Source organism: Cetorhinus maximus, chromosome 1 (genome assembly GCF_964194155.1).
Source record: "Cetorhinus maximus chromosome 1, sCetMax3.hap1.1, whole genome shotgun sequence".
NCBI lineage: Eukaryota > Metazoa > Chordata > Chondrichthyes > Lamniformes > Cetorhinidae > Cetorhinus > Cetorhinus maximus.
This window is the reverse complement of record NC_135879.1, coordinates 199,655,291-199,681,417: the sequence shown is the minus strand read 5'-3', so window position 1 is coordinate 199,681,417 and position 26,127 is coordinate 199,655,291. Positions and strand designations below refer to the sequence as shown.

General features: G+C 41.7%; 1 protein-coding gene across 5 annotated transcripts in view; it reads left to right on the top strand.

The window, feature by feature from the left end:
- rai14 (retinoic acid induced 14) overlaps nucleotides 1–26,127 on the top strand; it is a 249,163-nt gene that overhangs the window by 112,476 nt on the left and 110,560 nt on the right. For all 5 annotated transcript variants that reach the window (XM_078551693.1, XM_078551675.1, XM_078551684.1 and 2 more), the window contains exon 3: nucleotides 15,536–15,666. In XM_078551693.1, coding sequence (XP_078407819.1) covers nucleotides 15,536–15,666 — 131 coding nt within the window. The remainder of the gene's footprint in view (nucleotides 1–15,535; nucleotides 15,667–26,127) is intronic.

The window sequence follows — 26,127 nt, the reverse complement described above, 5'->3', positions numbered from 1 at the left end:
GCACCATTCATGACTCCTCAGACACTGAAGCGGTCCATGTCCAAATGCAGCAAGACCTGGACAATATCTAGGCTTGGACTGACAAGTGGCAAGTAACATTCGCGCCACACAAGTGCCAGGCAATGATCAACTCCGATAAGAGAGAATCTAACCATCGCCTTTTGACATTACAGTCACGGAATCCCCCACTATCAACATCCTGGGGGTTACCATTGACCAGAAACTGAACAGGACTAGCCACATAAATACTGTGGCTACAAGAGCAGGTCAGAGGCTAGGAATCGTGCGACAAGTAACTCACCACCTGACTCTCCAAAGCCTGTCCACCATCTACAAGGCACAAATCAGGTGTGATGGAATGCTTTCCACCTGCCTGAATGAGTGCAGCTCCAGGAACACTCGAAGTTTGTTATCATCTAGGACAAAGCAGCCCACTTGATTGGCACCCCTTTCACAAATATTTACCCCCTCCACCACTGACGAACAGTGGCAGCAATGTGTACCATCTACAAGATGCACTGCTACCATCTAGAAGGACAAGGGCAGCAGATGCATGGGGCCACCACCACCTGGAAGTTTCCCTCCAAGTCACTCACCATCCTGACCTGGAACTATTTCACGTTCCTTCATTGTTGCTGGGTCAAAATCCTGGAACTCCCTCCTTAACAGCACTGTGGATGCGCCTACACCATGTGGACTGCAGCAGTTCAAGAAGGCAACCCACCACCACCTGAAAGGCAGTTAGGGATGGTCAATACATGCTGGCCTAGCCAGTGACGCCCATATCCCATAAATGAATTTTAAAAATATCATATCTCACGAACAAATAAAAACATGTTCACTGGAGCTACTCCAACCTATGAAATCTGTGCTGTCTTATCAGAGCATATTAGTTTTAAATTTTGATGTGATCCATGTGACACTGCCATGCATGGTTATGATGTAACTATTGTATTTTCTACTGTTGTGCTCCAAACTAATAGCTGCTCTCTCTGCTAGAATTTGATAAAGTCACAAATTCCAAGCACTTCTGAGGAGTAAAGGTGATGACCCAAGCCTGAGCTTAGTAAATAGCTATGTAAGTATTATAATTGGTATGTTTTAGCAGCTAGGGCTAGGTTCAAACCTATTAAAGCTCAATATTATAAAAACTGTTTTCCTTAGCATGTTTTGCTTTATCCCTTTCCCCCATTTTTGCTGTTCTAATAATGCGTGCTCTGGACATAGACTAAACTAATGAAATGACATCCGGATATGAACCAATCTTCATCTATTTAAAAATTTCCCAAAATCAACAGACAAGTATGCTTCATTAAGGCAGCCAAGATATTATTGCACAATTTAGGCCACTATCATTTATATTTTGAAGCAACGCAGTCTCTTTCCTAGCTAACTGTGCCAACATGATGTCGTTCTCGTTGCCTTGTTTATTCAATATGAATATTTTGTCATTGCAAATTGGTATCTCACTAACACACACATGTGTGTTCCAGAAATCTTCTTGTACCATCAGACAATGGAAATTCTGTATTATGTGAACTCCTCTCTTCTGGAGGAGAGCAGAGGGCTAATCAATGGGATCCAGTGTGTGTATTTTCGACGGTGATGTTTTGATTTGATGGTACAAAGAAAACTTGTTTCTGAGGAGATTGTGAAGCTGATAATTTCTAGCAGATCTGATCTATTGGTGACTTGACGAGCAAAGGAAGGAAGGAGAAGCTTAAAACAACTGCAACAATGAAACGCATGTTTCTATGTTCATTTCTGTCTTTAGATGTAAGTACTCCACCAATTTAATTTGTGGTTAACGTTTTTGTTGTTCTTTTCATATTTAAGAAGTAGGATGTTTCATTTCAAGTACTGTACTCTGGGCCCAAATGGCATGACTGATTAGATTGTATGTTCTTAGTTTTTATGTGACAGGATCTACAGTCCAGAAATCTGTGTGTTTCCAGGTTTCGACAAAAAGGCCGCAAAACTGAAACAACAAAACCAAAAATGTATGAAATGTCCATCAGGTTGATGCCTATCTGAAACAATAAGATGAAATAATTTTTCATGTAGGATTCTTCATTGGAAGTTGCTGACCTTTTATTTCTGACACTAAAATGTTTTTCCGAACAGTTCACAGTTATGGGAGTATAATGGTTTAGTGAATGAACTATAAACCTCTTCTCATCATTTATCATCTATATATGCAGGCTATAAACTAAAAAAAATTATAAAGATAATCTATGTTCCTGAGGTCACTTGGATCATATGTATACGGTGGGGGGGGGGGCGGGGGGGGTGGGGGGATATTTGGAGACTTGGCTTTTTATCAAGGAGTAAAAGTGAATGGCTGATTGCAGTGGTTCAATCACTGCATGAAAGCTAAAGGAATGGGTATCATGTGTTGGTTAAATTGATTAGTATATTTGTGTGAATCAGTGTGAGTAAGATGATGGAGGTGGAAGTTCAGTAACACTAACCAGCGTTTTAAAATACTTTGTGCCCATAAAACAAAAGCTGAGGAGACAAAGCTCTTCTAAATCCCATTGTAGCAGTGTGACCTAAGCCCTGCATCTCTCAACCAACACCTAAGGTGTTGTAAACAACCTATGCCTTAATGAGAAATAAAAAGAGGGATCATCATAAATGATAGAAATTTTAATGCAGCAAACCTGCAGTTTAACAATCCATAAAAAGCAACTTGTTACTTTATGTGCGAATTTGTTCCGGTATGGATTTTTTTTTCACATTACAAAACAGAGCATCATTTAAATTTTGCTTAGTCAGGATCATTAATTTCCACATGGGTCATGTTTTAGAATTCTTGTTGAATATTCTGAAACTCTTGAATTACTATCTTGACCCAGTTTCATTGATTGATGAATAGCTATTGTCAAACTAGACTGGCCCCTGGGATGGCAGGATTGTCGTATGAGGAGAGATTGGGCTGACTAGGCCTGTATTCACTGGAGTTTAGAAAAATGAGAGGGGATCTCATTGAAACATATAAAATTCTGACAGGGCTGGACAGACTGAATGTGAATACAGGGATGATGTTTCCTCTGGCTGGGGTGGGGTCTAGAACGAGGGATCATAGTGTCAGGCTACAGCCATTTAGGACTGAGATGAGGAGCAACTCCTTCACTCAGAGGGTGGTGAACCTATGGAATTCTCTACCACAGAGGGCTGTGGAGGCCAAGTCACTGAATATATTTAAGAAGGAAATAGACTTCTAGACTCTAAAAGCGTCAAGGGGTATGGGGAGGGAGCGCGAGTATGGTGTTGAAATAAGAGGATCAGCCATGATCATATTGAATGGCAGAGCAGGCTCAAAGGGCCAAATGACCACCTCCTGCCCCTATTTTCTATGTTTCTAAAATTGATATACTAGCGTTAAATCAGACATTAATGATTCCACATTACTTTGGTTATTTAGGAAGTGTGGGAACAGAAAGTAATTACTTATATTCTATAAAATCTGTGGAGCATAGGAGTTAAAGATGCAGTTCGCAAATTGGAAGTTTTGTCAGAAGGTTTATTTTAAATTACCTGAAGTTACACAGTTAATCGCACTGAATCAGACCATTCGGCCCAACAGATCATTTATGTAAAAGCAAAACACTGCGGATGCTGGAAATCTGAAACAAAAACAGAAAATGCTGGAAAAACTCAGCAGGCCTGGCAGCATCTGTGGAGAGAGAAAGAGAGTTAACGTTTCAAGTCCAATATGACTCCTCTTCAGAAGTGAAGGTCATTTATGCTCCACCCGAGCCTTTTACCAGCTTCTTTGATCTTGCCCTTTCAAAATATTCTTCTTTTTTAGTCCCTCATGTAATTGTCAAGCTTCCCTTTAAAATGTGTCTGTGCATTTCACCTCTAAGTAATCCATATGATAGTGAGTTTCACATTCTCACCACTTTGAGCAAAGAAGTTTCTCCTTAATTCATTATTAGATATATTCATGACTATCTTTTATTTATGACCCCTAGTTTTGGCTGTGGACAGGGAAACTTGTCTAATTGTTGAGAAGTCACAAAGAAAACTAAAAAACATGATGACAAATATCTGTTTGCTGGTGACAGGCATTGCACCTGTGGTGATGTGCCATTAAAATACCAGGTGCACCTGACCTATACAGCATCACTGCAACCACTAGCCATGGCTTCCTCCAATGCTGGCTTATAAACGCATAAGAAGACTCTAAGAATCTTGAAACAAAACAAACATAAATATGCATTTTGAATATTTTATTCCATTGCAGTTTGCTGAATGGAATGCAGAAGCTTATTGAGATGTAAATACTTTGCCTAATTTTTATTTCATTTGAGTTCAGTATTTTGTCCTTAGTGATGGCAACATGGCGATTTGTTGGACCTGTTGTGTGCAAAATAGCTTGTGTATTTGACTATTTAACAACAGTGACTATGCTTCATAAATAATTCACTGGCTGTGAAGTTGTTGGGATATCTTTCGGATACGGAAGGTAGCGTACAATACAGCAAAGGAGGACAATACAGCAAAAAAACTGATAAAGGGAGAATAAAATATGAATGTAAACTGACAAAAAATATAAAAACAGCCTGTAAAAGCTTCTATAAGTATGTTAAAGGGGAACGTTTGGCTAAGACAAATGTGTGCCCATTACAGGCAGAGTCAGGAGAATTTGTAATGGGGAATAGAGAAATGGCAGAGAAGCTAAATGATTACTTTGTGCCTGTCTTCACTGAAAAAGATACAAGAAATCTCCCAAAATTAGAGATCCAAGGAACTAGGGAGATTGAGGAATTGAAGGAAATTAGTATTAATAAGAAGGTTGCATTGGAGAAATTAATGGGACTGAAAGTTGATAAGTTGTCAGGAAGATATGATAATTCTCATAATGTTATTGGAATTTATTGTAAAATTGTGGTATCTGTGTCTATATGTGCCTGTGTGTGAGACTTAATTGGATTAAAGGCAGCTGCTCTTAAGACTTTGGTGTGGTAGCAGATGAGCTAGGTTTGGAATGTTTGAAATGAAAAGTAGGTGTGTGTCTATGTGTCTTAATGAAAGTGTAACCGGGAGTCAGATTAAGTAGGGGATTTAGAAGTTATTATAGTAGTAATTTGTACACATATGTATGTGTTTTTTCTTGTTAATAAATGTTTAGTCTAGTTTTGTAATAACCTATAAGACTTGGTCCTATTGCTACTGAATTCAAGGCACACACCTCGAAATTTATATAAATTGCAAAACAAGTTGTGGCAGTTGTTTCATATTTCCCTTTGGGATTTGAACAAAACAGCATTTACCATCGGCTGTGTCATAACAAAGACCCCAGGACCAATATCAATTCTACAGGTCAGATTGTTGAAGGTGGTAGCTATGGAGATAATGGATTCATTGGTGATCATCTTCCAAAATTCTTTAGATTCTAGAATGCTTCCTGCAGATTGGAAGGTAGCAAATGTTACCCCACTATTTAAGAAGGGAGGGAGAGAGAAAACAGGGAACTACAGACCTGTTAGCCTTACATCAATAGGGAAAAGACTAGAATCTATTCTAAAGGATGTGATAAATGGACACTTGGATAATAATATGATTGGGCAAAGTCATGAATGGGAAATTATGTTTGACAAACAGGTTGCTGTTTTTTGAGAGTGTTACTAACAGAATTGATAAAGGGGAGTTGGTGGACATTGTATACTTGGATTTTCAGAAGGCTTTTGATCAAGTTCCCTACAGGAAGTTGGTTAGCAAATTAAAGTACATGGGATAGGAGGTAATATACTGGCATTGATTAAGGATGGCTAACAGGCAAATAACAGAGAGCAGGAATAAATGGCTCATTCTCGTGTTGGTAAGATGTGACTAGTGGGGTACTGCGTGATCAGTACTTGCCCCAGCTGTTCACAATATGTATTAATGATTTGGATGTGGGGACTAAATGTAATATTTCCAAGTTCGTGGATGACACAAAGCTAGGTGGGAATGTGATGTGAGGAAGATGCAAAACGGCTTCAAGGGGAGTTGGACTGGCTTTGAGTGGACAAGAACATGGCAGATGGAATATAATGTGGAAAAACGTGAGGTTATCCCACTTTGGTAGGAGGAATAGTTGTGCAGGGTATTTCTTAAAGAGTACAGGAGTCGTGAAGTCTTGCTTCAATCGTATAGAACCTTGGTTAGACTGCACCTGGAGTAATGTGTGCAGTTTTGGTCCCCTGACCTTAAGAAAGATATTATTGCCATAGTGCAACTAAGGTTCACAAGACTTGTTACCAGGATGGTGGGACTGTCTTTTAAAGAGAGATTGGGAAAACTGGACCTGTATTCTCTGGGGTTTCGAAGAATGGGATATGATGATCTTGAAACCTACAGAATACTTAGAGATAGACAGGGTAGATGTTTCCCCTGGCTGGGGAGTCTAGAACCAGGGATGCAATTTCAAAATAAGAGGGAAGCTACAGGACCGAGATGAGGGGAATTTTTTTACTCAGGGTGGCTGTGAATCTTTGGAATTCTCTACCCCAGAGGGCCGTGGAAGCTCAATCATTTTTTTCTTAATTCATTCACGGGATGTGGGCTTCGCTGACTGGGCCAGCTTTTATTGCCCATCCCTAGTTGCCCTTGAGAAGGTGGTGGTGAGCTGCCACCTTGAACCGCTGCAGTCCATGTGGTGTAGGTACACCAACAGTGCTGTTAGGGAGGGAGTTCCAGGATTTTGACCCAGCAACATTGAAGGAACAACAATATGTTTCTAAGTCAGGATGATGAGTGGGTTTAAGGGGAATCTCGAGGTGGTGGTGTTCCCATCTATCTGCTGCCCTTGTCCTTCTAGATGGTAGTGGTCTTGGGTTTGGAAGGTGCTGTCTAAGGGGCCTTGGTGAATTCCTGCAATGCATCTTATAGATGGTATACACTGCTGCTACTGTGCATCGGTGGTGGAGGGAGCGAATGTTTGTGGATGTGGTGCCAATCAAGCAGACTGCTTTGGCCTGGACAGTGTCCAGCTTCTCCAATGTTATGGGAGCTGCACTCATCCAGGTAAGTGGAGAGTATTCCATCACACTCCTGACTTCTGCCTTGTAGATGGTGGACAGACTTTGGGGAATCAGGAGGTGAGTTACTCGTCACACGATTCCTAGCCTCTGACCTGTTCTTGTAACCACAGTATTTATATGGCTAGTCCTGCTCAGTTTCTGGTCAATGGTAACCCCCCCCAGGATGTTGACAGTGGGGGATTCAGTGATGGTAATGCCATTGAACATAAAGGGGCGATGGTTGGATTCTCTCTTGTTGGAGATGGTCATTGCCTGACATTTGTGTGGCACGAATGTTACTTGCCACTTGTCAGCCCAAGCCTGGATTACAGGTTTGGGCTGACAAGTGGCAAGTAACATTCGTGCCACAAAAGTGCAGGTCTTGCTGCATTTGGACATGGACTGCTTTGATACCTGAGGAGTCGTAAATGGTGGTGAACATTGCGCAATCATCAGCGAACATTCCCACTTCTGACCTTATGATGGAAGGAAGGTCATTGATGAAGTAGCCGAAGATGGTTGGGCTGAGTAACTGCTGCAGTGATGTCCTGAAGCTGAGATGACTGACTTCCAACAACCACAACCGTCTTCCTTTGTGCTAGGTATGACTCCAACCATTGGAGAGTTTTCCCCCTGATTCCCATTGACTCCAGTTTTGCTAGGGCTCCTTGATGCCACACTTGGTTAAATGTTGCCTTGATGTCATGGGCAGTCACTCTCACCTCACCTCGGGAGTTCAGCTCTTTTGTCCATGTTTAAACCAAGGCTGTAATGAGGTCAGGAGCTGAGTGGCCCTGGCGGAACCCAAACTGGGCATCAGTGAGCAGGCTATTGCTAAGCAAGTGTCGTTTGATAGCACTATTGATGACTCCTTCCATTAGTTTACTGATAATTGAGAGTAGACTAATAGGGCGGTACTTGGCTGGGTTGGATTTGTCCTGCTTTTTGTGTACAGGACATACCTGGGCAATTTTCCACATAGCCAGGTAGATGCCAATGTTATAATATAAAAGCAAAATACTGCGGGTGCTGGAAATCTGAAAAAAAAAATGCTGGAAAAACTCAGCAGGTCTGACAGCATTGTGGAGAGAAAGACAGAGTTAATGTTTCGAGTTCTAAAGAAGAGTCATACAGACTCGGAATGTTAACTCTGCCTTTGTCCCCACAGATGCTCTCAGACCTGCTGAGTTTTTCCAGCATTTTTTGTAGATGCCAGTCTTGTAGCTGTACTGGAACAACTTGGCTTGGCATGCAGCAGGTTCTGGAGCACAACTCTTCAGTACTATTGCCGGAATATTGTCGGGCCCAAAGCCTTTGCTGTATCTAGTGCCTTCAGCCGTGTCTTGATATCACATGGAGTGAATCGAATTGCCTGAAGACTGGCATCTGTGATGCTGGGGACCTCCGGAGGAGGCTGAGATGGATCATCCACTCAGCACTTCTGGCTGAAGATTGTTGCGAATGCTTCAGCCTTTATGCACTGATGTGCTGGGCTCCTCCATCATTGAGGATGTGGATATCTGTGGAGCCACCTCCTCCAGTGAGTTGTTTAACTGTCCACCACCATTCACAACTGGATGTGACAGGACTGCAGAGCCTAGATCTGATCTGTTGGTTGTGGGATCGCTTAGCCCTGTCTATCACTTGCTGCTTATGCTGTTTGGCACACAAGTAGTCCTGTATTATGGCTTCACCAGACTGACACTTCATTTTTAGGTATGCCTGGTGCTGCTCTTGGTATGCACTCCTGCACTCTTCATTGAGCCAGGGTTGATCCCCTGGCTTGATGGCAATGGTAGAGTGGGGGATATGCCGGGTCACAGATTGTGTTTGAGTACAATTCTGCTGCTGCTGATGGCCCACAGTGCCTCATGGGTGCCCAGTCTTGAGTTACTAGATCTGTTTGAAATCTATCCCATTTAGCACGGTGGTAGTGCCACACAACAGGATGGAGGGTATCATCAAAGTGAAGGTGGGACTTCATCTCCACAATGACTGCGGTGGTCACTTCTACCAACATTGCCATGGATAGATGCATCTGTGGCAGGCAGGTTGGTGAGAATGAGGCCAAGCATGTTTTTCCCTCTTGTTGGTTCCCTCACCACCTGCCGCAGACCCAGTCCAGCAGCTATGTCATTTAGGACTCTGCCAGCTCGGCCATGTGCTAACGAGCCCTCCTTGGTGGTCGACATTGAAGTCTCCCACCCAGAGTACATTCTGCGTCCTTGCCAGCCTCAGTGCTTCCTCCAAGTGGTGTTCAACATGGAGGAGCACTGATTCATCAGCTGAGGAAGGGTGGGACATGGTAATCAACAGGAGGTTTCCTTGCCTATGTTTGATCTGATGCCAGGAGACTTCATGGGGTCTGGAGTCGATGTTGACGACTCCCAGGGCAACTCCATCCTGACTGTATACCACCTCTGCTGGGTCTGTCCTGGACATACTGATGGTGGTGTCTGGGACATTATCTGTGAGATATGAGTCTGTGTGGATGACTATGTCAGGCTATTGCTTGACTACTCTGTGAGACAGCTTTCCCAGATGTTAGTAAGGAGGACTTTGCAGGGTCGACAGGGCTTCAAATAAGGTTATCATTTCCAGTGCCTAGATCGATGCCAGGTGTTCTGTTCGGTTTCATTCTTTTTTTGTGACTTTGCCGCTATTTGTTACAGCTGAGCTTGCTCGGCCGTTTCAGAGGGCATTTATGAGTCAACCACATTGCTGTGGATCTGGAGTCACATATAGGCCAGACCAGGTAAAGACGACAGATTTCCTGAAACCCAGATGGGTTTTTACAACAATCAACAATGGTTTCATGGTCGTCATTAGATATTTAATTTGAGATTTTTATTGAACTCAGATTCCACCATCTGCCGTGGGCGGGATTCGAACCCCAGAGCGTTACCCTGGGTCTCTGGATTACTAGTTCAGTGACCATACCACTACACCATCGCCTCCCCTCATTGAGTGTGTTTAAAGCAGGGATTGATGGATTTATAAATACCAATGGCATAAAAGCATATGGGGTTAGTATGGGAAAAAGACATTCAAGTGGATGATCAGCCATGATTGTATTGAGTGGCGGAGTGGGCTCGGTGAGTTGAATGGCGTACTGATGCTCCTATGTTCCTACAAAGGCACACTCTTATCTTTCACTCTTTCTATTATGCTCATAAAGTACTTGATGTAATCTAAGCAGGAATAGTTGTGAGTGCCAGTGTTATTGCACCACATGTAAACTCCTTGTTGAAATATGATTTTAAATCCCAGGTATTAAAATAACTGATGCACAAACTTCTAGGAGTGCATGAACTGCTATTAAGATGTACTGAGCTCTTATAGATTTTTGTTCCCGATCGCAGGGACCTATGGACCATGTGAAGTTCCAGATAACGTTGAAAAATATCCAAATACATTGCTAATGCACTAGATGCTATGAATAGCTTTTTACTGAAAAAAATCCTTTTTCTCTTCTTCATGTCACTTGGCTGGTCAATATTGTTGGTTGTACTTTCCCTCAGTTGAGAAGTGCAACTAAGTTCCTGTATGCCTGTTTTCATGGACTAATGACCCCATGGCACTGTTCAAAGAGCAAGGAGTTCTCCCAGCACTTTGACCGACATTCCTCCCTTAAGTTATGCCACTGAAGCAAACACATCATTCATCATATTTTGTACTGTTTTATAATGAGGATAAAAAGCTGCTGATTTGCCTGCAAGGCGCATCCTTCCAGTTCAAAGTAATTCATTGTCTCTGAAGCTCTCAAGACATAAAGTGTTATAATCTATATATCTATCTGCTAAAAATGCTAACTTGTGCTAGAGTGTGATTCAATGACCACTGACAGCTCTTGGTATGTTGCCCAAGAGGCTGAATCTGTGATCTTTGGTGTTGAATTGTTGTTTGACTGTGTGCATGACATGCACATATTTTCAGCATGGGTTACAGAAAAGAACTCAAGAGTTGGAATTCTGGCTAAAATTTCTTAAGACCTCTGCAATAATAAAATCAGAAAAAAATAACTTTGTTTGGAAACAAAACTGTGAGAAAGCTTATGCTATGTAAATCCAGGTTGATGTTTACATTTGCTGCAAATTTAACATATTCTTTGTTTGTTTTAGTTTTCTTCTTGTGCCCTGTCAGCTGCTGACAAGTAGCCCTGAGCAGTTCAGTGTTTGATTGACCTGCTGTCCTGACTGTTCTGGAGGCATCTAAAAGATGCAAGAATACTCCCTTGGCGTGATTGAGTGTGTTTCTTTTTTTAAAAAAAAGATATCACTTCCCCTATTCCCTCTGCAGAAGAGCTTAGTCTAAGCTTCATGCTTCTTTGCAATTATGCGACTGAGTTTGGGAATTCAGCATTGGAGGATTGTGGGTATAAACTTGTGTGCTGTTACTTAGTGATGCTTTACACCAATGTTTTTAATATGCTGCCCAGCCTACCACCGCCCCATGCACTGCCACCATGTTTCTCCGTTCCCCTTGAAGGCAGTAATTCACGATAGAACATAGTTCTATGGATGCCAGCGGCCATGGAGTTGTTAACCAGGCATAATTAGTGTGAACCTGAATATCAGAAGGTTTTGCAATTAGAGCTGAATCTAATCCCATCCATATTGTACGCCTTTTATTCAGGGTCACTGGATAATGGGAACAGGAACCGTGGATTTTTTTCCTCACAGTTATAGCCCAGAATGCTGAAGGCTAATTAAAAAAGGGGCAAAGAAAATTTGTCGTAAGTTAGTATGAAACAACTTCAGACAACTTTGATGTTTGAATTTGGTTCACTACTCATTCCGGCATGATGGAAAATTATGAAAAACTAAATTAGTGCCAAATTATTCAAAGCTTTATTTTATGCTTTGTTATATTATTTAAGGGTCTAATAGTAGCCATTGACCAGAAACTTAACTGAACCAGCTGTGGCTACAAGAGCAGGCCAGAGGCTGGGGAATTCTGCAGAGGGTAACTCCTGACTCCCCAAAGCCTGTCCACCACCTGCAAGGCATAAGTCTGGAGTGAGATGGAAAACTCTCCATTTGCCTGGATGAATTGTCTGGAATTTGCTGCCAGAGGAGGTGGTGGAAGCAGGTACGATAGTGGTGTTTAAGAGGCAAAAACAAAAAACTACTGCGGATGCTGGAAATCCAAAACAAAAACAGAATTACCTGGAAAAACTCAGCAGGTCTGACTCAGACCTGCTGAGTTTTTCCAGGTAATTCTGTTTGTGCTTAAGAGGCAGTTTGACAAATACATGAATAGGATGGGAATAGAGGGATACGGACGCCGGAAGTGCAAAATGTTTTAGTTGACGGGCAATATGATCGGCGCAGGCTTGGAGGGCTGAAGGGCCTGTTCCTGTGCTGTACTTTTCTTTGTTCTTTGAATGCAGCTCCAACAACGCTCAAGAAGCTTGACACCACCCAGGACAAAACGGCCTGCTTGTTTGACACCCCATCCACCACCTTCAACATTCACACCCTCCACCACCGATGCACAATGGCAGCAGTATGCACCAAATACAAGTTGCACTGCAGTAACTCACCAAGGCTCCTTCAGCAGCACCTTCCAAACCTGCGACCTGTACCACCTAGAAGGACAAGGGTAGCAGATGCATGGGAACACCAACACCTGAAAGTTCCCCACACACCACCCTGACTTGGAAATATATCACCGTTCCTTGTTGAAATATGATTTCAACGGGCTAAAATCCTGGAACACTCACCCTACAGCACTGTAGGTGTTCCTACACCACATGGACTGCAGAGGTTCAAGAACACAGCTCACCACCACCTTCTCAAGAGCAATTTAGAGATGGGCAATAAAAATGCGGGGGGATTTAAACAGTTCCCAGTCCCTCGGTGCACTGTGGCAGAAAGGTTTTAGACAGCGGCCCTTCCCCATTGCGCCTTTGCGGCAGCTGCCCCAAGCTTTAGTGCGTCCCTCAGCACGTAGTCCTGGACTTTGGATTGTGCCAGTCCGCAACACTCGGTCGGGGACAACTCTTTGTGCTGGAAGACCAACAAGTTTCGGGCAGACCAAAGCGCGTCTTTCACCGAGTTGATGATCCTTCAGCTGCAGTTGATGTTTGTCTCGGTGTGTGTCCCTGGGAACAGCCCGTGGAGCACAGAGTCCTGTGTCAAAGAACTGCTCGGGATGAACCTCGACAGCAACCACTGCATCTCTCTCCAGACCTTCTTTGCAAAGGCACAATCCACAAGGAGGTGAACCACGGTCTCTTCCCCACCACAGCCACCTCGAGGGCAACGTGCAGAGGGGGTGAGACTCCTGGCGTGTAGGAAGGATCTGACGGGGAGGGCCTTTCTCACCACCAGCCAAGCCACGTCTTGGTGCTTGTTGGAAAGTTCTGGCGATGAGGCATTCTGCCAAATGACTTTGACAGTCTGCTCGGGGAACCATCCCACAGGATCCACCCTCTCCTTTTCCCTCAGGGCCTCTAAGACATTACGTGCTGACCACTGCCTGATGGACTTGTGGTCAAAGGTGTTTTTCTGCATAAATTTTACCACGAGGGACAGGTGGTACGGTACGGTCCAACTACTTGGAGCGTTCCCTGGCAGCGTGGCCAGACCCATCCTTCGCAACACCGAGGACAGGTAGAACCTCAGCACATAGTGACACTTGGTGTTTGCGTACTGAGGGTCTACGCACCGCTTGATGCAGCCACACACAAAGGTGGCCATCAGTATGAGGGCGATGTTGGGCACGTTTTTTCCCCCTTTATCTAGAGGCTTGTACATCGCGTCCCTGCGGACACGATCTATTTTTGACCTCCGTTTAAATCCCCTTGGGCTGTATAGCTCAAAATGAAAGGCTGTAAATGATTGTAAGATTGTTTGTACTGATGCACCTGGTGATACATTTTGTAAAAGTTGAACCGGATTGTAATGGTGTTTTTGAAATGGTTTGGAATGTGGTTGAAGATATTTTATGAATGAAGTATATTTTTGCAAAAAAAAATGGGCAATAAAAGTGCTGGCCTAGCCAGTGATGCTCACGTCCCATGAAAGAATTTAAAAGAAGTAGCAAGTAGTAATACTGTAGGTAATAAAATCAGTAATTTACAGCACAGGAGGAGACCATTCAGCCCGAGGAGTCCATGTGGCTCTCCGTGGAGCAGTCCGGTTAGTCCCGCTTCCCTGCTCGATCCCCTTAGCCCTGCAAATTTATTTCCTTCAAGTGACTATCCAATTTCCTTTTGAAATCATTGTTTCCGCTTCTAACACCCATGTGGGCGATGAGTTCCTGGTCATTGCCACTTGCTGTGTAAAAATGTTCTTCCTCACAACCCCCCCCCCCCACCCCCCACCCCTACAGCATTTGTCCAAAACTGTAAATCTGTGTCAACTAGTCCTTGTACCATCAGGTAATGGGAAGAGTTTTTCCTCATTTACCTTTGCTGAACCTGTCATAGTCTTGTAGACTTCTATCGAATCTCCCCTCAATCTTCTTTGCTCCAGGGAGAACAACCTGAACCTTACCAACCCAAACCTGTAGCTAAAACCCCCCCCCATCCCTGGAACCATTTTAGTAGACTTCCTCTGCATCCCTCACATGGAACTTCACAGCCTTCCTAAAGTTTGATGACCAGAACTGGATGCTATACTCTAGTTGGGGCCAAACCAGAGCTTTATATTGCAACTTTTAAGTGAATTAAGAGAAAATGATGTGTAGGTAAAATGAAAACAGAAATGCTAGAAACACACAGGTCTGTCAGCATCTGTGGGGAAAAGAAAGCTACACTAATGTTTTGAATGGACCTGTTATTATTTCTGGTGAAGAATCGCGCATAAGATCTTCACCTACCTCTCTTCCAGGTGCTAACCAACCTATAATTTACTCTAAACATTTTCAACCATGATGACTTTTCAAAACCTCCATTAAGTCACATGTGATTCACTCCCTGGTGCAGAATCTATTGATGTGTACCATAATTCAGTTAGATTCCAGAATTATTTATTTTGTTGCAGATATTGGATAATGCAAAATGTATGCTGTGAAACCTGAAGAAAAGACATTGTCTGGACAGTTGTAATAGGAAAATGTGTTGCAAATGTCAGGCTGAGTTTTTTAAAATCAGGTTTTATAAGCAACCTTGCACAGAGAGGCATAACGCTGCTCCCACAGGATCATTTCAGGCAGAGAGCCAGTCAATATCTTACGTGGCTGGTGTCAGCAGTTTTCGGTGGTATTCGCGGTGCAGCATATGCAAACTGATGGATCTCTGACTAGTCCAGTTAAACGTTGTTATGGAGAATGCCTTGCAAGATCTGAAATTCCTCTTTTGTCTAGACATGTGTGTCAACTGTAAGGTCTTTTCATTCAGCTACCTTTTCAAATTTTTGAAGCCTGGGAGGGAACATCTAATACCTGTCACGGACGAGATTCTAATTCTCTGTTTATGTTGCTGTTTAATGCATTGCTTGTGCTTGAGCTGTTAAGCCCCAGAAAATAAAAACCTATATCTCCGCACTGATTCTGTTTTTCTTTGTGCATTGCAGGCACATGAGTGGAGCAAAAATGATGACCGACTGCTGCAAGCCGTGGAGCATGGTGACACAGAGAAGGTGGCAGCCCTCTTGGGCAAAAAAGGGATCAGTCCCACCAAGCTGGACAGCGAGGGCAAGTCTGCGTAAGTGAACCATAGACTAGCCCCTGCTTTAAACAAGCTGCTTACAGAAAATAATTTTTTAATTGTTATCTAGTTTGTTTGGGGTGAATTCCTTTTTAAATTATTCAATGTATTTTAATTATAATGGCTTAAATCATGTTATTTCTGCAGTATTGGATCTTAGTACAACTCCTGATGATTTGTTCTCCCCTGAGTGCTGCAGACCCAAAAGGCAGGAGTTATTATATTGATAGTGGAAATGCTGTTTAAAAGAAATAATTTATCTTTGGTTAGGACTGAATATTTACTGTATACAATAAACAATATGCTTCTATTATTTCTAGTCTCAGAACTCCATTGAAAATTACCTTTGGTACATGACTTAGAAGAAAAGCCTGCATCAGTGACACATCCTTTATTACAAATTGTGATAATCAGTTTTTGAAATTAATTATTTTACCAGAACTTGTTTTTGACTGACACTGGTAACTAGCATGAAATTTAATGTGAAGCGTTCAGAAATTAATCTGAATTGTCAGTAATGTTCCAATAAATGTAGAATTCTGCAGAACTGCAATGTCGATTCTCAGAATATACTCTTACATGTTTGTTGTGATTATCACAGGAACCTATGCATTTTAAATCCATTTTGCATGGTTATTGGATAGCTAAACAATTTGAATAAATTAGCAGCTTTGGATAAAGGGCAGCTGTCTTTCATCACTCATTTTAAAAAGGCCTCCAGCTTTATGTCTGGTGCTGTGTAATCTCAATTTATAAAAGTACAAATCAAGTTAAGGTAATATTTAATGTTTATAATTGACCTCACTCTCAAAAATTACTTTTTTGAGGTAGTCATAATATCCTTGATGGCAAATGAGTTTCTTGAAAGTTATTGCATAGAATGCTTTAGGCTGCAGCATCATCTGTGACATTGATTCGAATTTGAAAAGGTGTGAAATTTTGCTTAGAGTAGCTGAACAGAATGGTTTCTTTAAAACTGTAGATGCCCTTTTGAATTAGTACCTCACATTCCTGCACTTCACGGAAACAAAGGCAATGAAGCCAGAGTGCAAGAAAGCATATTCTTAACAGAAATTAAAGGCATTAGAGCTGCCCTGAGTGTTATTGGGCTAGGGAGGGAAAATACATTTAAGATTACCACTCCTAAGTATTATCCAGTGACTTCTGCTGAAAAATGTGTATATATAGATGTATGGACATGATTGGATTCAGATCAAAATCTCCCAAACAACCTGCCAACACTCACCCCTAAATCTCTTGTATGAAGAATGACCACTTGGATGAGGTACTGGGTAGCTGGTGGCATCCAAGGAACTGTGCTAAGTATCAGGAATGGAGAAAATTGGAGGGGGTTGTTCTTGACAACAACAACTTATATGGTGCCTTTAACATAATGAAATGTCCCAAGGTGCTTCACAGGAACATTATAAAGCAAAGTATGACACCAAGCCACATAAGGAGCTATTAGGTCAGATGATCAAAAGCTTGGTCAAAGAGGTAGGTTTTACTGAGCTAGAGAGGTATAGGGAAGGAATTCCAGAGCTTGGGGCCTAGGCAACTGAAGGCATGGGCACCAATTGTGGTGCAGTTATAATTAGGAATGCGCAAGAGGCCAGTATTAGAGGAGTGCAGATATCTTGGAGGGTTGTGGGGTTGGAGGGGGAGGGACAGGGCCATGGAGGGATTTGAAAACAAGGATGTGAATTTTAAAATGAAGATGCTGTTTGACCGGGAGCCAGTAAAGGTCAGCAAGCACAAGGCTGATAGGGGAATGAGATTTGCTGTGATTTAAGACATGGGCAGCAGAATTTTGGATGATCTCAAGCTTACAGAGGTTGGAATGTGGGAAATTGGCCAAGAGTGCATTGGAATCGGCGAGTCTAGAGATAATAAAGGCATGAATGATGGTTTTGACAGCAGATGAACTGAGATGGGGCAAAGTCCTGCAATGTTACGGAAGTGGAAAAAGACTCTTAAGAGATGGCACGAATTTGAAGTTGGAAGCTCATCTCTGGGTCAAATGTAAAAGCAGTTTAAATACTCAGTGACACAAACTGGCATTTCTTATTCCGTTTGACAGAATATAATGCTGTGTAGAATCTGGCATCTTGTGTAGTTTAAGATGCAGCTCATTTTTACAAAAAGAGTAATAACTTATGAAGGGTTAACTAATTGGTTTGCTTTATAATAATGGAAATGCTTTCTTGACCTTGTCTTGGTGACATTTGCAGTTTCCAGAATCTAGAGTCAGCTTGGTTCAGCTCAGCCCAGATCGCTGCGAATATAAACGTTCCAAAATATAAATCAAAATGGAGTACAGTTAAAATTGCCAGGCAAATTATACTGTATTGGAATTCCACAGGGATTGATTCCAAGCTTTCTCCAGACAAATGTGCAGTAATAAAATTGCAAATCGCAATAATAACTTGTTGCAATGAAACCCTGGAACCCGCGCAAGAACTCCAAAATGTAGAACCTTATAAAGATGATTTAAAAATTCTTAAAGGGGAAGGAAAATCATGGGATGACACAGGAGGAGTGGGAGGGGTGCGGGTGGGATCATGTTCTATGAAAATATTTAATGTAATTCTACTCGTTTAGATCTGCCAACCTGCAGACTGCTCTTTGAAAGGATCTTTGTATATTGATTGCAGTGGAGTTGCAGGTTTGGTCAGTTGCTCAGTCTGGAGCATATTACCAAGTTGGACAAATCTTTGCTGCGAGCTTGCACCTACTTGAATTATACAGTTAAATTTATTTTCAAGTCAAGCTTTTTCTTCCTATTCTTCTCATATGGGCAGGATTTGGGCTCAGTAACCTGGAAAGGAAAATAGTCTCATGTCCCAAATTTCTTCTCCCTTTCCACTTGTTTTAATTTTCACCAACACTGAGGGACGTCAGTAGGATTATTCTATAGAAATGAAAAGCTGCGAATATTAAGGACATATGCTAGAAGGACTCAACAGTTTGTTTCTGTAAGTTATACTTTAGTACCTGCCAATTCCTTAAACTAAAAAGAAAAGTAATGCCTTGGTTCTAAATTGATGATATTTGCTGAGTTTATTAGTAGGATTGTTTCTATTCCTACCTTCATCTTTAAGGCTGAAAGATGATGTGGAAGTATTCATCACTTGAGCTCATGATCCCTGACTTCAGTACTGAGGTTAATGCTGATCAGGAAAAAAAAATTAAAGAAGTGCAAGAACAGCATACAGTTGTAATAGAGTTTCATTTCTGATTTTTCTTGAAGTTGGGGACTTGGTGGTGAGCACGCCCACATTTTGCTGCATCATTTTCAATTACTACAGCATTCCAAGGATCAACTTTGAGAGTATAACATGCTCCCCCTTGGCCACCTCATCCAAAATCACACAATGTCAGGTTCCCCACGCACACTGATGACACACACAGCTCTACCTCACCACCCTCTTGACTCTTCCACTGTCTCTGATGTGTCACACAGCTTGTCTGACCCCAAGCACTGGAAGAACAGAAATTTCCTCCAACAAAATATTGGGGAGGCCAAAGTCATTCTCTTCGGTTTACGCTACACACTCCATTCCTTATCCACCAAATCCATCACTTTTCCTGGCAACTGTCTTGACGCCAAACCAAACCATTTGCAATCTCAGTGTCATATTTGACCTCGGGGTGAGCCTCCGATCTTATAACTGCTCCATCACCAGGGCTGTTTACTTCCAGCTCAGTAATGTCACCCGCTTCTGTTCCAGTCTCAGCGCATCTGTTAAAATATTCATCTATACCTTTGTTACCACTGGACTTGACTATTCCAATATTCGCCTGGCTGACCTTTCATCTTCCGCCCTATGTAAACTTGAGTTTATCGAAAAATTTTCTACCACTACACTGACTCGCAGAAGTCTCTATCTGTTAGCCCTATGCTAGCCGACCAAACTAGCCTCCACTCTCGTAATGCCTCAATTTTAAAATTCTTATCTTCTTTGAAATACTTAATGGACTTTCCCCTCTCTATATTTGTAACTTCCTACAATCCTGTAATTTTGGATTCCTGTGCATCCCTAATTTTAGTCACTCCACTCTAGCTTTCAGCTGCTTTGACCCTAAACCAGAGCTTCCCAAACTGGGGCCACGAATCCTGGTGGGGTCGCGATACGTGATTTTGGGGTTGCAAGCTGTGTCGCAAGCCATGGATCTTGGACTGATTTCTGACAGCTGTGGGACCTGATGGACTGCACACTGCACACAATTATCGCTGCTGCAAAAAGAAAAAAGCCTATGACTGGGTAGGTGTTCCTTTTTTTTTGAGGAACCCTACCTTTTCATCAACTTTCCCCAGGCTCAACTCCTGTTCTGCGACCCCCCCCGATCAAAAACTAAAGCTGCCCCACCCCCCACAAACAACCTCATACCCCTCAAATTTTCACTCTAGGATCAAATGAAGCCACACCGGGAAAAAGTTTGGAAAGCACTGCCCTAAACTCTGGAATTCCCTCGTTAAACCTCTTTGCCTCTTTACCACTCTCTCCTTCTTTATGATAGCTCTTACAACCTACACCTTTGACAAAGTTTTTGGTCATCTATCATGACATCTGTGTGGCTTTGTGTCAAGTTTTTTTTTTACAACATTGCCATGAAGTGCCTTGGGATATTTTACTGTGGTAAAGACGCAATATAAATGCAAGCTATAGATGTTACAGTAGGCTATTGATTTAAAGGCTAAATTAATCCTTGCAGATAATTTTCAAACCCATTTTCTTTTTTGTGGAAATGGCAAATATTTAGATGAACCTTAGCAATAGCGTTTTTGTACACTTTTCCTGGAGTATTTAAGGAAAGTAATTAGAGCCTTATATTTGATGATTTGCCTGTGCTCAGTGGGCCTCGAGGGGTTAAGTTGGGTAGATCCTATGATTCAGTACATTGAAATGGTCCATGAAGGTTGTATTTTCATGTGATATTTTGTGTGAGATCAAATCACAAAATTTCAAACAAAGTATATTGTTATTTTAAATCATTGAAGTAGTTTGTTCTTTGGTTGTTGAAGCAAAAACAGAAAGACTTGCATTATAATACCCTTTGTGACCTCCCAAAGCACCTTACAGCCAATGGAGTACCTTTTTGAAGTATAGTCACTGTTATAATGTGGGAAACCTGGCTATTTACACATAGCTAGGCCCAACAAATGCTGAATGCTAATGGAGAATGCAGCATGGAACAGTTAACTGCCCAGCTTTGTTCAAATTCAAACCGGGTAGGTCAACTCTGATCAATGACTTCCCTGATGCTTTTGTTTGGTTGAAAAAGGTGCAATATATGGACATCCAAAACAAAAACAGAATTACCTGGAAAAACTCAGCAGGTCTGGCAGCATCGGCGGAGAAGAAAAGAGTTGACGTTTCGAGTTCTCATGACCCTTCAACAGAACAGGATGAAAGAGAGACACATGGTTAGCATGGGTGTTCTGTTGAAGGGTCATGAGGACTTAAAACGTCAACTCTTTTCTTCTCCGCCAATGCTGCCAGACCTGCTGAGTTTTTCCAGGTAATTCTGTTTTTGTTTTGGATTTCCAGCATCCGCAGTTTTTTGTTTTTATAGCAATATATGGACGTGTTCCTTCTGTTGCAAAAGACAAGGCCCTGTGTGTGAATATATGTGGCTTCTAGCATTTTGTTCCAACAATACTCGAGTTCTGTACTAACAAACGTTATGTTCTGTCATGCCACGAAGGCATGAAGAAAAAAAACTTTGAAAATGTGTTTTTGTTCCATGTTCCCTTGTTTAAGTTCTGTTTTTTTTTAAAATGGACGAAGATTAACTCACCAACCTCCTGGAATGTGATTCCCTTGCATTGTATGAATATTCTCGCCAAGCCAACACAAAGGACTAGTAGACAAGACGTCTGCATGAGCCAGCTCTCGACAAAGGCAGAGCTATTGTGATTCCTTATCTCCAACATTGTGCTAATGAGTCCACAGTTATCTGTTCAAAATACAATGTGTTTTAATGAGGACCCTAAAAGTACATCAGCCTGAAACCACCCTGTCACATGACCAAGACTTGAGCTGTTTGAATTGTTTTTAGATTCTGTCTTCAGTTGCAGTTTAACTTCAGAGGAGAAAACTGGACTCCAGGCTAGCAGACTGCCTCTGACCTCCATCTCTTTCAAAGTCAGATCTCCGGAAAGAATCTTGTATTTCAGCTGCAGAGTGAGCTAATGCCCAGAATATGAGAATACTTTGCTGCATCTTCAACCGTCTCAACCAAGTTCCTAGGACAAAGACCAGGAATTCTGCCAGACGAAGCCACCTGAAAGAACTTTCATTGGACATTGACTTACTGGAACAAAAACAAAAAATGCTAGTAAAACTCAGCAGGTCTGACAGCATCTGTGGAGAGGAAGACAGATTTAACGTTTCGAGCCGTCTGACTCTTCATCAGAGTCATACAGACTCGAAACGTTAACTCTGTCTTCCTCTTCACAGATGCTGTCAGACCTGCTGAGTTTTTCCAGCAATTTTTGTTTTTCTTTCAGATTTCCGGCATCTGCAGTATTTTGCTTTTATCTTAGTGTTTAATTGACTTACTGGACTCTGATTTTAGATAATGGCTAAGGGATAAATATTGGTCATGACCTGCTGTTCTTAAGAATAGTGCCATGAGATTTTGTACATCTACCTGTGAGGCAGATGGGCTTGCGTTTAAATTCTCATCCGAAAGATGGCACCTCCGTCCTCCGAGTATTGGAATTCAAATTTGCAAATATGGCCAACAGTACGCTTTAGAAGAATAGAGAATAAAAACAATAGACTGAATTTAATAGTTGAGGCAGTGGGCCAGTCCACTGGCAGAAAACTGCAGCTCTTTCCGGGTGCAATTTAAAAACTAATCAGGCACCTGCCTGGTCATTGTCAGAACGAGCCGCTCTTCAGTACCAGCAGCTCCACTGGGAGCGGTGGTCACTGCCCAAAATGCAGTGGGTAGGCCTGATTATGAAGAGCAGTCTTTGAGCCTTAGAACCTTGGTAAGTGGGGCAGGCTCACTGAGGGCAGTCAGGTAGGCCCTGGCGACTGGTGGGGGCGGGGTTAGCATAAAGGGTGGGGATACAGGGCTTCTTGCCGGGGTGGCCCTTGCTTCTGGCAGGTGGCCTCCATTTGGCAAAGTGTGCCCAAGAAAGAGGGACCCACCCCAGGCTCCAGGCAGGCCTGCCAGGGAATAGCTGGTAGCCTGCCCACGTGGCTTGGATCTCAGCCACTCCCTCCACCGCTGGTAGAATGGCAGGCTGAAGCCCTTAAGTGATCCTTGGTTGGCCATTTAAGGGCCGTGATTGACCTCCAGTCGGGAAGACTGTCCTCAACCCTTCCCTAATTGGGGAGAGCCGGGAAAGTGGCAAGCTCTCCACCTTTACTTTTCCACCCCATTTTAAATCTTTACCCAACTCCCAGTCCGCTCAATGTTTGTATTTTTAAATTAATTTTACAAGCTATCAAGTACTAACCAACTGCAGCAGTCCTTTTGTTTTCATGTAGATAAGATGAGCAGATTGCAGCTACGCAGGAGCAGACTTTCTTTAAGCAGTGTGGAGTGTAATGCAATCTACCTGATGCGTTCTGCCTTGGGGGGCGGGGTGGTTAGAGGATTAACTTTAATAAATATAATTTTTAAAGGATTGAAAGTTAGGCTCTTAAATTATGGATCATTAAAATTTTTATCTTTATGCTAAACTTTTCCCTTTTAGATTCTAGTTATAGAAATGTTTACGACGAAATTTATAAGTCACATGGATGATTGAGTAATCTAAATGTCTGCCTATACTTGCATTGTACAGTATGATTTACTATCCAAACATTTGACTTAAGCTGAGTAAATTGTGGTTGCCTAATATACATTCCTTGTATACCAGCATTACCTTACTTCTATTTTCCTTGTGATATCACATTGATTATTGGAATGCACATTTTCATGTGTTGTAAGTTATGACTATTAATTTACGTAGCCATACAATGCACTTTCCAAGACTTGTAACAAAAACTACAATTGATTCTTTAGTATCATAAAAGGAGCAAGTTTTTGCGCTGGGAGAAAGGAGTTTTGCTTCTCACGTTTTCTTCACTCATTTAGTTATGTTATAAAAAAAATCCCTTCAATATCTTTGTTATTATATTTTTATTGAATATGCCATTCCTTTGTTTACTCCCATCTATTGCTGTGTTGCCTTTATTGAAATATTTAACCCATTTGTATACTGAAAATATACATTTTCAGAAATGTAAAATTTTAAAAAACACACTATGAAACTAAATTTCTGGTAAGGAGGGAGAGGTTAAAGGAGGACCCCATGTTCGAATCCAGTTTTAATCATTCCACCATTGGTGGCCTTGCTGCTGAGATAGTATGCCCTGGAATTGACCCCTAAACCTTTTTGCCTCTCTTCCCCTCTTTCCTCCTTTAAAATAACCCTCAGAACTTAGCTCTTCGACCAAATGTTTGTTTCTCCACCCTAATATTTCCTTACGTGGCTTGGTATCAAATTGTGTTAAATTTTATTTGGCAACACTCTCACTCCTGTGAAGGACAGTTTACTATGTTAAAGGTGCTATATAAATACACATTGTTGTTCCTGTAGGTAAACAATTAGACATGAAAATTTAGACCTGTTTTGACTCATGACAGGAAAATGGCTGAAAATTCATTGTAACAGCTAATCCAAAACTGAATTTAGATTCTTTGTTTCTGTTCGAGTGGGTGAATGGTTGCAGAAGGCACATGATAACTAACAAGTTTTGACTTCAAATTAAAATAACATAAAATCAAACAAAATAGAAGCTACAGAAATGAAGTGAATGTGATAAAAAGACTAAAGAACAAAAGTATGGCATTTATTTTAAGCTAGTTAAGTCTATTGATAATTTTGCATTAGAATAGCAACGAATCTACTTTGGACATTTCAGAAGCATTTTTGTTGTGACCAATTTATCTGCTCCATGTCAAATTTCAGAAAAAATAGCCAGCCAAGAAGGACAGAATTCCTTGGTGCTGCCAGCAGCCTAAGTGATCAAGGTTAATCTTTAATGAATCTTATTGCCGTAATCATTTTCATACCACTGGACTGTGTAACTCCAAGGTCGATGCATGCTAAACTAAGGTGCAGTATCAGCATCTGATTAATGGGTAGTTGCAGTTTGAGGGAGTTAGGTAGTTGTTCTCTTTACATCAAATTCACATCAAGATGGTGAACTTAAGCTGCAGGCTAAGTGTGAGGGCTTGATCCAAAAGTGCAATTGGGAGGTTATTTTGATTATTGTTAGGTGTTGGGAGTTTATTTATTTATTGTATTTTCTTTTAAAAAACTATGCATTTTGAAGCAATAAGATTTAATAATGTAAGATACAGTCAAAAAAGAACTTGCATTTATTTATTGCCTTTCACAACCCCAGCACCCAACGTGCTTTCCAGCCAAAGAGGCACACATGTCATGTCATGTTTCCTGTAATGTCAGGAAATGTGACAACCAATTTGCTTACAGTAAGACCCCACAGCAACAAGATGACTTGTTTTAATGATGTTGCTGGGGATGATGGGGATAATTAATAGCCAGGACATCAGGGAGAACTCCCCCACTATTCTTCATTAAGTGCCATGGAATCCTTTGTTTCTGCCTGAGTTGCCAGATGGGGCCTTGGTTTATCATCTTACCCAAAAGATGTCATCTTCAACAGTGCAGCACTCCCTCAGTGTGGTACTAAATTGTCAGCCTAGATCATACATTCACGTTCCCCAAAGTGGAGCACAAAGCCGTGAGTTTCTAACCCAGAGATGGGTGTATTACCACTGAATAAAGGCTGACACCTTAATAGTGGCAGTCAATATGGCTTACTGAGATTTCAGAGCCTCTGGTTCCACTATACACTATTTTAATGATGTGAAATTATTTTTTATAATATTTTATGTATATTGAATTTCAAATCTTGGTTAACCTTGCTGACTTATCTTCAACTACTGAAGGAAGATAATTACATGCATGTAGTTCTGCTCATTAAAGGAACATCCTCAACTGTTTTTCAAAGGGGATGAGGTGCACATTGAGCAGATCTGGAACAGAACTTGAATCCAGAAGCAAGAACAAAAATTGCTGGAAAAACTTAGCAGGTCTGACAGCAGCTGTGGAGAGAAAGACAGAGTTAACGTTTCAAGCCCGTATGACTCTTCTTCCCACTGTTTGACCATTAGCTATAATTTCTACGTCTTTTGGGCACCTACTCTCTTTTGGAGAATGTTTGTAAACTTGAAGCTGTAAATGTTCCCTTTAAAACTGGCAAACTCTATGTTAAAGATAATTTGATCAAAATAACTTGTCTTCAATTGGCTTTACCTCCATGGTTTCAGTGGATTTATTTCTGTATGACGTCTCCATGCATGACATTTTATGAATTCTTTATACAAATATAGCTTTTGGAGCTGAGTCATAATGTCCAGTGT